The sequence below is a fragment of the Suricata suricatta genome, chromosome 11, assembly GCF_006229205.1.
Source record: "Suricata suricatta isolate VVHF042 chromosome 11, meerkat_22Aug2017_6uvM2_HiC, whole genome shotgun sequence".
Classification (NCBI taxonomy): Eukaryota; Metazoa; Chordata; class Mammalia; order Carnivora; family Herpestidae; genus Suricata; species Suricata suricatta.
Genome location: NC_043710.1, coordinates 15,449,089 through 15,463,324, shown reverse-complemented (window position 1 = coordinate 15,463,324; position 14,236 = coordinate 15,449,089). Strand labels below are relative to the sequence as shown.

The following is a 14,236-nucleotide window of genomic DNA, read 5'->3' as shown; positions in this document are numbered from 1 at the left end:
GGCGGCGGCGGCGGCGGCGGGGCGCTGGGACCCCGGGGCTCCGGGGCGAGCGAGGGGAGCGAGGCGCTAGAGAAAGAGGACGGCTGAAGAGCGAACAGAGCAGAGCGCCGGGAGGAGCGGCAGGGGAGCGGCGGGAAGGGGGAGAGGGAAGGACAAGGGAGAGGGAGGGGCGCGCCGAGGAAGGGGAGCCGCGCAGGGCCTAGGGGCACCGCACAGAGGAAGCCCCTGCGCAGGCTGCGCGGAGCCCTGGGCTCTTTCTCATCCGTGACCTCCCTAGAGCTTCACCCTCTGGCTCCACAGAACACGCATCATCAACCCAAGTTAGCAGATGGGGAAACTGAGGCGTGAGGCAGAGGCCAAACTGGGGGTGGCCCAGGGCACTCCCCAGGCCAGCCTCCTCCCTGGTTTGAGGAGAGGGGACTACAGCAGGACACAGAGACTGGACAAGCCCCTGGGCTGCAAGGACAGTGGAAGGTGAGATTTAGGCTGGGACAGATGTCCAGACTGAGTGGCGCTGGAGGAGGGGGGTCTGAGAGAAGGATAAAATGGGTCAATGTCATCAGTAAAAAAAAAGAACTTAAAGAGACCTCGTTTTTCTTTCTTATCTCCGAATCTCACAACGGCCATGGCTGGTTAGGAAGGAAGGAGGAAGACCAAGCTCCCAGCAGGAGAGGGTCAGCCTGGGGGGACCCCAGGATGCAAAGGAAGGGCATCCTTGAGGCAGAACTGGGTTTTGCTTCCAGGGTGCCTGAAAGAAGGGAGAAGGTTGAGAAAGGGGGGGCTCAAAAGGGCCTGTCTGCAGAGGGACAGCCCACCCAGCTGGGGCAGGTGTTACAGGATCCAGTGGGACATCAGGGCTGGGAGCAGGTGTCTTCCCACACCTTGGCACTTCTCAGAACCCCCCCTCCCTCCGCCATGGCCTCCACTCTGGGCTTTGAACCCTGCAACCCCGTCTTGGACTCCCTTCATCAGGGCTGCTGTGATCTCGTCCACCATGAAGTGCTCGGTAGATGCTGACTAAGTGGATGGTTTTAGAAGAGGCCCCATTCTCCGCTGCCAGGAAAAGGTGCCCTCCATCTGCCCCTGGTTGACACAGAAGGCCCGTGTTCGAGTCCCTGCTCTGCCACAGACCCTCTGTGTGGACCCACAGAAGCCTGGTGCCCTCTGAAGCCCTCTCCCCTCTGGACTGTTCCTTCTGGAACTCTCTGTCTCTTTTTTTTTTAATTTATTTTTGAGAGACAGAGAGAGACAGCGCAAGCAGGGGAGGGTCAGAGAGAGAGGGAGACGCAGAATCCGAAGCAGGCTGCAGGCTCTGAGCTAGCTGTCAGCACAGAGCCCGACGCGGGGCTCAACCCCATGAACTGTGAGATCATGACCTGAGCTGAAGCCGGATGCTTAACCGACTGAGCCACCCAGGCACCCCTTCCTCCTGGAACTATAAAACTTAAGTGACCCCAGTTAGTCTGATGCAGGTTAGCCCTCAGGAAGGCATTGATAATGATAATGGGCTTATTAAGTTTTCTTCAGGGTGTTAAGCGAATGACTAATGAATGAATATGTGCCTCAATGGAAAGAAATGAATGGAGGCATTTTTGGACTGGGCCCTGGGGGTATTTGGGGCCTAGGGTGAAGCACCTGTCTAGCCCGTCAGATCGTGACTGTTCCCTTCACCAGTTTGAAAAGCTTGAGTCACAGGCCTATGGGAGGGCATGAGGCAGGGCAGGGTGGGATGAGTCACGCAGGGATGTAGCAGGAGGGCTGGGGAAGGCAGGATGCCGACCTTGGGCAGCCAAACCCCTTTAGCACAAAGGTACTCTTTTGGACCATAAGACTGGGCTACCATCTTGAAAGTGCCTTTTGAAGGTGTGGTTCCAGTGGTGGGGACAGAAGAAGGCAGGATTCTCCAGGCAAGACCATTAAATCCTAGTGGGGGCCTGGCTCTGGCTGAAAGCCATTTGACACTTTCCCTGGTGAAGTCAGGGTCAGGGAGATAGGTGGCCGGGGCACACAGATGGCAGCAGGGTTTGCTTCGGGGGCCACTGGGAAAGGGATGTGGAGAAAGAGGCTGCCATTAGCTGGTGGGGGACGAGGGCAGGCTGGAGTAGGGGGCAAAGGGTGTGCCAAAATGGAAGGAGGTCATGGTGCAGCATTCAGAGGAAAGAGCCCGAGGCGAATCGTACTTCCTATCTGCTCGTACTCTGTTGTGCAGCGATTACAACACAATAATAATGTTCTATACTCCTTTTTTGCTTTTTTTTTTTAAATAGAGAGAGAGAGCAGGGGAGGGGCAGGAAGAGAGGGAGAGAGAGCCTCTTAGGCAGACCCATGCACACTGTGGAGCCCAAAATAGGGCGTGGAGCTCTGTCTCAGGACTGTGAGATCAAGACCTGAGCTGAAATCAGGAACCGGAAGCTTAACCGACTGAGCCACCCTAACCAGCCCCTGATACACGCCTTTGATTCTGTAGCAGATACTATGGTGCCCCACCCACACCCCCAGGCCTACCTGGAGGTCGCTTGCACACACAGGTCCTGAACTTGCTTCCCCGGTCTCTCTTGGGGTATTCTTGGCGGGGAAGTGAGTGTGGGGCAGGCTGAAAGTGGAGAGTTAACACCCCCCAGAGAACCCTAAACCAAGCAGGGTCCAGAGTTAGTGGATAAATACTCCAGGTTTCAATCCCTCAGCAGGACAATTCCTGATTGCCTGACATGCTCCAGCCTCAAAGAGACTCCACCCGGCATGAAACCCGAGTTGCCATGTGAAAAACCTACTCGTCCCCGTGTGCTTTATTTCCTTTCCTCCCTGTCTTGTCTCCCTTCCCCGCTCCTTCACCCTGCTTCTTGGGATCACCTTTTAAACTGCTTGCACCCAAGTATTTGTCTCAAGGTGTGCTTTTGAGGGAACCCAAACTAAGACAATGAACAATGACTGCGTCTTAAACTGTGGGAAGTGCTTTTTCACATCCATTAGCTCATTTAATTTTCTTAACATCTCCTGAAGTTCCTATCATTTACAAATGAGGGATGAAGACGTTATGTGCAGGAGCAGGATTCAAACCCAGGTCTGTTTAGCTCCAAGACCTGGTCCCTAACTATATGTCCAATCAGCAGCCCCCCTAATTCTCTGATCCTCTTTGGGTCTTACATTTTCATCTGTAAAACGAGGGATGGGCTCTTGAGTTTGGAGGGAGACAAGGTACTCAGTTTATTCTAAAGCTAGATAGGTTCGGTCAGTGAGATGGCATCAGAAGCTATTGGGAGAGGACGCACTTAAAGGGCCCTTCATTTTGCCCTCCCTTTTCTCTTCCCGCTTTTTGGAATGCATACCCGAAGGCTGGAGCCCCAGTTGCCATCTTGGGCCAGGAGCCACAACGAAATGTTCTAAAGTGCAGTCTTAGGGAGGTGCTCAGGAAGAAGCTGAGATGAAAATCACCCAGAGCCCCTGCTTTCAAGGAGGTAATCATTTAGTGGGAGGGGCTGGAAGTGGATAGAATCATAGTGGGTGGAGAGAGATCAGCTCCAGGAGCGAGCTGCAAAGTGCTGCAAGAGTTCAGGGAGGGAGGAATTCCACTGGGGGATTAAGGAAGATGTCACAGAGGAGGCTCTTTTTCTCTTTCTTTCTCTCTTTCTTTCACTCTAAGTTTTTAAGTAAGCTCTACACCCAGCTTGGAGCTTGAACTCACAACCCTGAGATCAAGTGTCACATGCTTTACCAACTGAGCCTGTGGTGCCCTATAGAGAAAGCGATTTGTTTCTTTCTTTTTTTAATGTGTATTTAAGAGAGAGAGAGAGAGAGCTCATGCGGCAGCAGGGGAGGGTTAGAGAGAGAAAGACTCCCAAGCTGCCAGGGAGAGCCCAAAGCAGGGCTCAAAGGAACTCACGAAGCATGAGATCATGACCCCGGTGGAAATCATGGTTGCTGAGCCACTGAGGTACCCTGAGAAGGAGATTTCTAAACAACGGCAAGGATCTAGCAGTGAGATGAAAGAGTAGGGGGTGGGATCCAACCGAAGGTAAGAATATGAACAAAGGTGTGAGGTGACGAGCCGGGGCTTGGCGAGGAGTCCTCGCGTGGCTGGCGCAGGCGGGAAGGGTGTGCGTGGAAGTTCTGGCCGGTGAGCTGCGTGGGCTTCAATGGGCTAAGGAGCTGGGGTTATCCTCCAGCAGAGGGGACCGTACTCGGGGCCGTATTTTGAGATTTCTCTGGCTGAAAGACAGGAGACCGAACCAGGGAGGCCTGCAAGAAAACACTCAAAGTGTGCAGATGAATCTGAACGATGCAGGGCTAATCAGAAAGGAAAAGGAAGGGAGGAGACCGATGGGAGAGAGAAAGAGAGATTCAGAGATTGACAGCGCACACCCGCACAAGCTCACAATTTAATTAGCTTCCCTGTTTGCCAGTGGATTACAGGGGAATTAGCAGAGCTCCGAGTCTAGGGACCTTGCTGGGAGTTGAGGGGAAGTTAATGAGAAAGACAACAACATGCCCCAGGGAGAAATGAAAGAGGAGGAATTGTTAGCCCAGCAGAGAGGTCGGCGGGAGAAACAGATGTCAGGGCACAGAGTCTCTGCCTTGCTCAGAGATTTCAGCCCTCTAGGGGGACAGACGCTTGGTGCTCCTGGGTAGGGCTGCCGGCTCCCTGTGCGCTGGGTTCCAGTTCCTGAGCACCTGGGTAATGACCCCAGACCGGAAAAGCTGGGAGCGGCTGGGAGGATCAGGTTCCCAATTCTGCCTTGGCCTTTTCCCGGGGGGGGGGGGGGGACTGAACCCCCAGTCTCCTTTTGCAGATGGACAGATTAATGCCCTGGATGGGGAGGTGACCTGCTCCTGACCCATGTGACAAATGGCATTTCCCAAAGATAGCTGTGATAGTAGCCCCCCCCATGCTCTTTTTGTGCTGTGAACTTGCGGGGCGCCTGGGGGGCTCAGTCGGTTGAGTGTCCAGCTTCAGCTCAGGCCATGATCTCGAGGTTCGTGGGTTCGAGCCCCATGTCAGGCTAGCTCAGAGCCTGGAGCCTGTCTTCAGATTCTGTGTCTCCCTCTCTCTCTGGTCTTCCCTTGCTCATGCTGTCTCTCTCAAAAATAAAACGTTAAAAATTTTTTTTATACTGTGACCTTGCCACTCCCCTCTAAGAGGAGGACTTGGGTTGGTCATAAAGGGTGGTCCTGATTCTGCCTGGTGCTGGGGCTCTCTCCTGAAACTATCATAATGTGAGAACGCCCAGGCCACATGGAAAAGCCATGTGTAGATGTGGTGGCCAACCTACCAGACATGCAGCTTGGGATGTGAACATTATCCACAACCCAGCTAACAGCTGGAGGAGGAGGGAAGAGACAGGGGGAGACACGGGTGGCACAGAAATAAAAACGCTGGACACCATGTCGAAAAATTAAGAATTTATATTTTGGGGGCATCTGGGTGGCTAATTCGGTCAATCACCTAACTTTGGCTCAGGACATGATCTCACGATTCATGAGTTTGAGTCCAAGGTCAGGTTCTATGCTGAGAGCTCAGAGCCTAGAGCCTGCTTCATATTCTCTCAGCCTGCTCTCTGCCTTTCCCCCACTCATGCTTGGTCTGTCTCTTTCAAAAAATGAATATTTTTAAAATTTTACATATTTTGAGAGAGCGAGAGCATGGGGGAGGGGCAGATAGAGAGGGAAAGAGAGAGAGAGAGAAAAAGAGAGAGAAAGAGAGAATCCCAAGGAGGCTCCTCACTCTCAATTCGAAGCCCGATTCGGGGCTTGATTTCATGAACTGTGAGATCATGACCTGAGCTGAAATCAAGAGTTGGACCCTTTAACTGACTGAGCCACACAGGTGTCCCGCACCAAAAATTAAGAATTTAAATGGCAACAATGGAGCATTCAAGCAGCATTGAGCCCTTGGAAGGTTGCATCCCAAGAAACCGGCCCTGACCCTCGCAGAGGCCCCAGCATCAACTGCTCACGGTTGAGGAGTCCTTCAGGATGCCTCTGTGTCCGGCCACCCTGCCTGCCACTGTGTGCCAGGCTGACAGGGGATAGGAAGGATTGTTCTGAGCCCTAACTTTGGGGTTACTGTAGCAGCAGCTAGTTGGAACCCTGGGACTCAAAAGTGGGATGAAGATGTAGAACGGTTCTCCCCAAACAAACCCGGGCTCATTCTCCGGGCTGCTGGCGCAGGTTCTCTTTCGTCCATGTTGATACAGAAACCTGGAGGTACAGATACCTCTCGACTGTTGGAGACCCAAATCCTGCACCTTTGGCCACAGAGTGCTGGGTGCAGACATCGTGGTTGACACATCCGTGGAGGGTGAATGTCAGCTTTTCCATTGAAAGAGGCTGGGAAAAGACCCCCTCTGCTGTGAGCTAAAACAGTGGTGACAGTGGCCTCAGCAGGAGACAATGGTTAGGTCTCCATGGCTTGTGGGAGCCTCAGGGAGTGACAGGTGCCAGGGAGGAGGGAAGGGAGAGAATCCCTGTGGCCTTGTGGGATCTTGATCCCTATTTCTGACAGTAGTGTCCTTTGATGGCAGGTATTGCATTCTGACGTACGTGTGTGCGTGTGTGCGTGTGTGTGTGTGTGTGTAGTGGTGGTAGCGGTGGGGGTGAGGTTTGAATCACTTTGCCTGTGTTCACCAGCGCAGTGGCCGCCAGTGGGCGGGTCTAGGCGAGTCCTGGGTGACCGATGGGGACAGCTTGGGATGTGAACATTATCCACAGCCCAGCCAACAGTTGGAGGAGGAGGGAGAGGACAGGGAGAGACATGAGTGGCACATAGCAATTTGTCATTGCCACCTCAGAGTAGCCATAGTAAAAACCACAGATAAAGTGCAATGGGAGCACTAGGAAACTAAGTTAATTCCAAGTGGAGGGATTCGGCAAGAGATAATGAACGAAGTGACACCTATTAAGTCGTGAAGTCTGCACTAGACCTTGACAGGTAGCAAGAGCCGGGGTGAGGGGGGGAGGCAAAGCATCCTGGGAGAAAGGAAGGGAGCAGGGAATGCCCGTAGGAGGCAATACAGCTCTGGTAAAAAGCAGTGACTGGCATTGGACTGCTTGAGTTTGAATTCCAGCTCCTTCACTAATGGTGTGACCTCAAGTGTCCCCACCTGTGAGATGTGGACAAGAAATCTATGCCTCACTGGCTTGTCGACAGCATTGAAAGGCATACTCAGTATTCAGCACAGAGCTGCCATGTTGTAAGCACCCACTAGGTGCTATTGTTACTGCTTGGTGTGTTTGAAAAATGAAGAACAGCCTTGGTGTGGTTGCTGTGCAGAATCCAGGGGTGTTGCCGGGAGACAGGTCCAGACACATGGGTTTGGAGTCTGACCATGAAGGATTTTAAGTGCCAGGCTAAGCTGTCTAGACTTTATTCTGGTAGCCATGGATCTCAATCCTATCTGGATTTCTTGTATTTCTTTTATTCAAGTATTTTGTAATGCCTCCTTTCCTACACTGAAATGAAATTCATAAAGAATGTAATTATTGACACCTAATTTTTAAAAAAATTTTTAATGTTTATTTTTGAGAGAGAGAGAGAAAGAGCAAAAGCAGGGGAGGGTCAGAGAGAGGGAGACACAGCATTTGAAACAGGCTCCAAGCCCTGAGCTGTCAGCACAGAGCCCAATGTGGGGCTTGAATCCATAAACTATGGGATCATGGCCCAAGCTGAAGTCAGATGCTTAACCAACTAAGCCACTCAGGTGGCCCTTGACACCTAATTTCAAAAAAAAAAAAAAAAATCAAGATAATACCTCAAGTGTGATATAAAGGAGAAAGGAAAGGAAAGAAATTTTTAAAAATAATGTTTTTCAATATGTAAATACCTGCGCATTGCCACACAGGAATAAATATAAAACAGACGGATGTTCACACTGCTAGAAGCACAGAATCTTCCACAGAATCACAAGTGTGACAACTACAAACACAGGCTCATCCAGAGGTGCGCTGTCCTGAGCCCCAATACCATCGTCATGTCTAAAACAGTGAATGACTCTTGGTAAAATTTCAGACAAAAGACATTACAACCCTTCCTCAACTTACAAGGAAGTTACATTCCTGGAAATTTCAGTGTACATTAAAGCCATGCAAAAAATCTTGTTTTGTATGTAAAAATAGGTTTTGTGTGTGTGTCTGTGTGTGTGTGTGTGTTTCACCTACATTAATGTTGTAAGGAATGAGACCTAAAGTTTCACTTTATCAACTGCCCTAAACGTGACAGGACATCTGCCATCCCTGGCTGCTGCCCACTAGATGCCAACAGTGTCCCTCAATCCCTGGGACAACTGGGACAACCCAAAACGCCCTCCTACGTTTCCCAACTACCCTCACCTTCTGCTTTGGGCAATATGGGACCAGGAAGGCCATGCTCTCTCCTCTGGGCTTTATGTGATATTTTTTGAGAAGATGATACTTAGAACTACTGCCACCATCTCACAACCATGTGGCGCAAAGTGTGAGGACAAAACCTAATACACTGGGGATGACACAATGGACAGAGACGGCAAGTATCAGCGTCCTTGATGATATCACCGCGCCACTGAGTTAACACATTCTGGATTTACTCTACCTGTGGACATCTCCTTATGGGAGAGCACTTCTTGGTTGAGCCACTTTTGAGTTTCTTCCTATTTAAAAAAAAATGTGTATTTATTTTTGAGAAAGAGACAGCACAAGTGGGGAAGAGGCAGAAAGAGAGGGAGACAGAGGATCCAAAGAAGTGGGCTCTGCGCTGACAGCAGAAAGCCCAATGCAGGGCTCAAACTCAAGAACTGTGAGATCAGATTGTTTGGGATGCCTGGGTGGTTCAGTTGGTTCAGCAGCTGACTTTGGCTCAGGTCACGATCTCATGGTTCATGGGTTCAAGCCCCGCATCAGGCTCTGTGCTGACAGCTCAGAGCCTGGAGCGTCTTTCAGATTCTGTGTCTCCCTCTCTACCTTCCCCTCCTCCACTCGTGCTCTCTCTCAAGTAAACAGTAAAAAAAATAAAAATAAAAAGAACTGTGAGATTGTGACCTGAGCCAAAGTCAGACTCTTCACCAACTGAGCCACCCAGGTGCCCCGAATCCTCTGTTTCTTGCAGTTAAAAGTAGTCTAACCTTTACAAGTTATTTCCCCCTCTCTGGGTCTTCTTCATCTGTATATATAGAGAGGGTTTGAGTCTAGGGCCTGTGAGTCTCTGAAGGGAAAAGAAGAGGGCATGGCGACTAGCATGAGGGGCTTGGGAAGGAGCTGGAGGAGTCCGCCTCTCGCCCCCTTATCTGGGAGGACGGTGAAGGATGGATTCAGTCTGGGCAAGATGATGAGTGGTCCCACCTCGGGCACTTGGATCACACTAGATTTTGTGGATGGAAACTCAGACTTACACAGTATCGTCTCAGTTGGGGAAAAAATACAATTACATAGGAAAAGATCAGATGATGTAAACACTAAAATATTTAGTTATTTAAGCAGGTTCAGGGATGATATTTCTTTTCTCTTTAAATGTTTTTCTATGTCCCAAACTTTTTACAACAGACATTTACTGATTTCATTTGAAATGTAATTTAAAATACCAATAAACTATACTTTCTTTCCAATGTAGTGTATCAAAAGAAGTAGATCAGTGGAATGGTTAACCAACTGAGCCACACAGGTGTACTAGATCAGTGGAATGGAATGTAAAATCAGTACTAGATCCAAATACATACTGGAATTAGAATATTATAAAAGCTGGATTTTAAGTTTATTTATCTATTTATTTTTAACAATCTCTATACCCAGTGTGGGGCCTGAACTCACAGCTCCAAGATCAAGAGTCACATACTCTTCTGAGTGGAATTTTAAGTCAGAGAAGAACAGATACATGATCAATAAGCTGTATGTGAACAATGGGTCCCATGTGGAAGAAAAAAATAAGTTGGATCCGTACACCATGTCTTATACCAAAACGAATGACAAATGGAGCACATATTCAAATGTGAAAATGAAATTTAAAAAGGACTGAAAGAAATCAGGTGACAGTTTTTTAAATTTCAGCGTGAACAATTTTTTTTAATTATTTTTAAAAAATGTTTATTTATTTTTGAGAGAGTACAAGTTGGGGAGGAGCAGAGAGAGAGAGGGTCAGAGGATCTGAAGCAGGCTCTTCACTGACAGCACAGAGCCTGCTATGGGGCTCGAACTCACAAACAGTGATACCATGACCTGAGCCAAAGCTGGAGGCCCAACCGACCGAGCCACCCATGCGTCCCCCAGAGTACAGACCTTTGAAGTAGGAGACAAAATCCAGAAGCATACAAAAATATTAATGGATACATTTTCCTACAGCTTAAAAGAGAAACATATTTACATGGCAATACTGCCAGAAACAAAATCAAAAGACAAACTACAAGATGGAAAACATATTTGTAACCCATATCACAAAGAGCAAATGTCTTTAATATATAAAGAGTTCTGAGAAAAAGACAACTCAGTAGAAAAAGTGGTAAAAGATATAGTTAATAAAAAAGAAAATACAAATAACTATTAGAATAAGAAAATCACAATAAGATGCCACTCTTCTTTTTACCCTCTCAGGTTGTCAAAGAACAGTACGGTTTATAACACATTATTTGGTGAGGAGGTGGAAAAACACATTCATACATTGCTAGTGGGTCAACTGGAAAGTTCTGGAAGACTGGACAATACCTACAAAATTAAAAAATGCATATGCTCTTTGACTCAGTGGGTCCACTTCTTGAAAGCTGTTTCTCGGATACTTGCCTGCATAGTTGAAATTGACATGCTCTTCGCCGCAGTACTGTAATAGCAGTTACCGGAAATAACATACACGTCCCGCAACAGAGGACCCACTGAATAAATTCTGATATATATGCATGCAATAGCATACTATGCACCCTTTACACAAGAATGAGGACTCATTTCATTTATGGGATGTAAAATAATGTCTAAGATTTACTGTTAAGTAAAAAAAAAAAAACAAAAACAAAGTGCACAGTGTACAGTATGCTGTCACTTACGTTAAAAAAATAAAAAGATGCCTGAGTCTAGACTAGTTCTCTGGGGACTAGTGTAGATGGTTAACATACATGGTTTAACAGGAGGCGGAGTCCTCCTTGGGAGGGAGGAATGGTTATACAGAGAGAGCTACTTGTCAGTCTCATCGTTTTGCACCTAAAATAAGAAGGGCTGGGGAGAACCACAATCTTTTCTAGTAGCTACTCCATTCCTACCGGTTTCTGTTCCAACTGACATTGGCGGGAAGCCCTCAGCCTTTTCCACAGGCACCACTGTCGGGCCAAACTTCCTTCATCCTGGGCTTGTGCAGCTGACTAAAAACCAAAAGAAAATCTAAATGCAGGTCTTTCCACGCCTGGAAAATGCTACGCTGCTGGCTCTGAGGATGGATGAAGCAGCCACAAGCCAAGGAATACAGCAGCCTTGAGCAGCTTGGAACGGCTGCAGCATAATCGTGCCCTAGAGCCTCCAGAAGAAATGCAGCCTTGCCAGCCCCTCGACTTGAACCCTGTAAGACCCGTCTGCAGGCGTGTGGCCTACAGAATTAGAAGACAATGCCTCTGTACTGGTTGAAGCTGAAGTAAGCTGATTCAAAAAGTGCAAGTGTTTCCACTGCTTGCTAATTCACCCTGTTGCTTTCAGCCCCGCCCCCTCGAGATATTTTAGAATCTTGATTCTGACATCCAAATGTTAACTTTCCCTCCCAATAGCAGTGCCATCTGCTAATATGGGGAGGGTGGCAGGCGCGGAAAACTACTGAGCTGACCAAATGCAGCGTCAGAAGCATGGAACGCTGAGACTTCTCCCCAGATGTGCCTCAAGTGAGTAGCCAACTGGTGGGGAAGTGGAGGTCCAGTGGCTAATGGGCTATAACTCCCCCTGACTGGATGATCTCTGAGGTCACGGCTTCCCTAGTTGTCTCCTCAGCCGGGAAACCTCTGATGTCTAACTGGAAACAAGGCACACCACATCCAGGGAATTTTCCTAGTGGCCATCCAAATAAATAACAGATTATCATTGGTGTTGTCATCCACCGTATCTTGCTCTTAGTGAAGGCACCAATTCTTTTTCTAGGTGTTCTCAAGCCCACAGTTTAATATTATATTATATAAATATTATATATTTATATACACATATGTATGTATACACACACACATACTATTCTAGAAAAAATCTGGGGGGATTCACCTTGAGTTTCCAGAATCTACTGAGTCCTCCTTTCTCAATGTCAGGACATCTGCGGCCTTCAGGCACTGTTGGCCCCTTTCTTTTTCTCCTCCCCCCTTTCTGACCTACCTTGACAAGGGTTCCAGGATCTTATCTGCAAAGGTTTCTCAATGCTCTGGGCTTTGCAGCTCATTTTAAATGGCAAGGTGCTTCGGTTTTCCTTACTATTTTCTCTCCTATTTGGAGTTCTGATGTCCTTTAAATTACATTTTGCTTTACTCGACCCAGTTTAGCCATGCTTTCCCTCGGGGGACAATGAGCCGGCTTGGGGCTGTGTCTGCTTTCTGACAGCTAACGTAACACCTTCACCTCCCAGTGGAAGCCTGTATAATAAGTTGTCTCCTTATTCCTCTCGCTCTGAACATAACCGAAGGCGTCTGCACCTTTTCCAAGTCTCGATTCGTCGAGGACTTCCTCTCCTTCCTTCCATCTCTTACAGGCTCCCGGTTGATGTCTGGGTCTGTCAGAGAGCTTGCTGTGGAGTCACGTCAGTCTCCTCAGCTCACCGCCTTTCCCTGTGCGAGGATGTCAGCAGAGGGCTCGTCCTCACTGTCCATGTCAGAGCCTTTCATCCCTCTCACGCCGCATTCCCACTGATGCTTCTAAACATGGAGCCTAACTTTTCTCCAGTCTTTCCAACTGATTTTCTAAGCCCATTCATTCATTCATTGACTATTCATGCACTCATTCATTCATTCCCTACCCCCCACTGCCCTGCTTTCTCTACCAGCATCCTCCTGTGGTCCCTCAGACACCAGCTGCGCCAGGCCATTCATTCCCTTGGTCGGAAAAGCAAGCAGCTCCCGGAAGCTTTCTCTTCCCACTGGCTGTGCAGGGCTGCGGCTGCAGAGCAGGGGCTCCCCCAGCCCAGTGCCATCCTGCCCTCGGAGCAGTGACCTCTCCCAGACACAGGGCTCCCAAGTGCTCATCTGTCAGTCTTGCCCAAAGGCTCCTTGTGACTGGTCTCTCCCAGGCTGGCAGCGAGCTGCGGTGTAAGCAGCCCAGGATTTGGGAGTCAAACGTGTCTGGGTCTCGATCCCAGCTCGGTCCCTTACTCGCAAGTTGTTTAAAACTGAGCTCCGCTCGTTCCCACTTGAACAAACGAGGATGTTATCGGGTTGACGGGTGGTGGTGGCCTGCGCACGTCCCAGGGCACGGCTTTCACAGCGACCCCTGAGCTCAGCGCTCGTCTCACGTTCCTGGGCCTTCAGAGCTTACAAGCTCCTGGTAGACGGTGTTGCCTCCTTTCCCGATTCCCAACTGTTTCCTTTGGTCGGGCTGCGGCGTCTTGACCTGGAGAACCTTCCTTGGATGAGCCATCCCCCTGGAGCTCGAAGTACATGGTTCCAGTGGGGTGGACCGCGGATCCTGAGCCCTTCAGGCTGGGCTTGTGACTCCGGTCTGGCCAGCAGAAGAGAGGAGTACTCCAGACACACTGAATGGTTTACAGATTGACCTGTGTTTTGAGCCAAAGGTCTCTGGCGGATTTTTACGGGATCCTAAGAATTGATTGTTTGTTCTCTGGAAGGACAAGCTCTGAGAAGTCATGTGAGTAGAGCTGCCATTTGGCTTCCGGCTGTGATGCTGAGTGAGCCTGCGTGGGAAACCAGGCAGAGGCCGGCGGGGTGACGGGATGAAAACGGGAATCCTCATGCCCGTGTTCCAACCACTAGATGAACCACTGGCCCCTTGTGACTTGAGCCAACATGAGCCTTTTCTTAATGAAGCCAGTCTGTTGGGCTTCCGAGTATGCAGGCATTAATACACGACATTGACCCTCTCACTCTTACAGAGTCACGAGTTCCCTCTCACCAAGTTTCGTGTTTGACTCCTTGTTTAAGTCTGTTCCCCTATTTTTATGCAGACAAAAATAGCAGGACTTGAGTACATGTGCATGGCATACTGTTAGAAATTCCTCAGACTTGCAGACCCAGGTCTGAATCCTGGCTTTGTCACTTGCCAGTTTTGGGTAAGTGACATAACCCTTCTGAGCTTTTCTCAGTAAAACGGGGTAATATTT

At 49.1% G+C, this 14,236-nt stretch overlaps 1 protein-coding gene across 1 annotated transcript in view; it reads left to right on the top strand.

Moving 5' to 3' along the window:
- Positions 1 to 1,713, top strand: part of C1QTNF4 (C1q and TNF related 4) — a 2,341-nt gene extending 628 nt beyond the window's left edge. Inside the window, exon 2 of the mRNA XM_029915535.1 lies at positions 1,626 to 1,713. Coding sequence (XP_029771395.1) covers positions 1,626 to 1,713 — 88 coding nt within the window. The remainder of the gene's footprint in view (positions 1 to 1,625) is intronic.
- The last annotated feature ends 12,523 nt before the right edge of the window (positions 1,714 to 14,236 follow it).